The sequence below is a fragment of the Trichoderma gamsii genome (genome assembly GCF_001481775.2).
Source record: "Trichoderma gamsii strain T6085 chromosome Unknown Scaffold_169.2, whole genome shotgun sequence".
Taxonomy (NCBI): domain Eukaryota; kingdom Fungi; phylum Ascomycota; class Sordariomycetes; order Hypocreales; family Hypocreaceae; genus Trichoderma; species Trichoderma gamsii.
In genome coordinates this window covers 1-1,328 of record NW_020171505.1, presented here as the reverse complement: position 1 = coordinate 1,328, position 1,328 = coordinate 1, and the positions used below count along the sequence as shown (strand labels likewise).

General features: G+C 49.5%; 1 protein-coding gene across 1 annotated transcript; it reads left to right on the top strand.

Moving 5' to 3' along the window:
- Window positions 1-633: 633 nt before the first annotated feature.
- On the top strand, window positions 634-1,299 carry TGAM01_v211180 (hypothetical protein; the record flags this gene model as incomplete). The annotated part of the gene is made up of 1 exon (XM_024551021.1): window positions 634-1,299. One exon carries the CDS (start codon window positions 634-636, stop codon window positions 1,297-1,299), a length of 666 nt encoding a protein of 221 aa, XP_024404235.1.
- Window positions 1,300-1,328: the final 29 nt, after the last annotated feature.

Sequence of the window (1,328 nt, the reverse complement as noted above, 5' to 3'; positions counted from 1 at the left end):
TCTGTTAGCTGCACGTAAATTAGTTATGTGAGTTCTTTATCTCAGGAGACAGACCTGTTGGCTGCACGTAAAATGGCTGTGCTGGCTCTCTGTCTCCGGAGACAGATGTATTGGCTGCATGTAAAATAGTATGCTGGCTTTCTGTCTCCAGAGACAGATGCCTTGGTCATGTTTAAAATGGCTGTGCTGGCTCTCTGTCTCCGGAGACAGATCTGTTAGCTACATGTAAAATAGTATGCTAGCTTTCTATCTCCGAAGACAGATGCATTGGTCGTATTTAAAATGGCTGTGGCTCTCTGTCTCTGGAGACAGACCTGTTGGTTGCACGTAAAATAGTGTGCTAGTAATCTGTCTCCGGAGACAGATTCTCGTGTTAGCACGTAAATGGTTGCGCTAGTTTTCTGTCTCTGGAGTCAGACGTGCTAGCTGCAGGTAAATGGCCGTGCTATCTTTCTGTCTCCGGAGACAGATGCGTAAGCCAGTAATTATAAAGCCTGCTCCACTTGGTCTAAAGAGTTAAAAGCAACTCTCTTTTCTTTATAATTTCTTGAGAATATAGTCAGCTATACAGCCACAGACTTGAGCGCGGTATTTGTGAATGAAAGCCAATAAGATTTCTCACTAACCAGCGCCATGAAGCGGTCATCAACAAGCAGTCGCATTGATAACAAGACAAGGCCGCTGAAGAAGCATCGGAAAGGCGGTGATAAAAGCCATGCCGGTGCGTCTCCAGACGCGACAGACTCTCGTGAACGCGTCGTGATCGAAGAGCTCTCATCCGCCCGGACACTGGCAAGCTCGCATTTGCTTGCAGTCGCGAAGCTTCCGCTGGATGTCCTATCTACGCGTTGGAGCGAAGGAAAAAACCGACCGGTGGACGAGGACCACATAGACAAGCTGCGCCGAAGTTTCATCAATAGGGGCTTCGGCAGGCTAGACCAAGAAAATTACATGAAGGTCACCTGCAGCGCAGAGGCTGTTGACGCAATCAAGGCCCATCTTCGCAAAAGAGCGCACTCGGCAGGGGACCCTGTCGTTAGCCCAGGAGGAGGTCAGACCACTAGCCAGAAACAAAGCTCTGAGCCCCTTGACTTCCGTGCGTGGGCCGAGGTTACAGACGAGCTTGCTGAGTTGCTCGACGGGCAGCACCGCCTAAAGGCGGCCCATCAAGCCCTGGGTGCGGGCAACAGCAGCGAAAAATGGTGGACTTGTGAGATCTACAATAAAGGTATGAAGTCGTGGAATGCTCCCGGCTATGCCCTACCCTATAAGGTGGTCTATATAATAACAAGTCTCTAAATACCTTTATAGACACGCTTCCAAGTCAT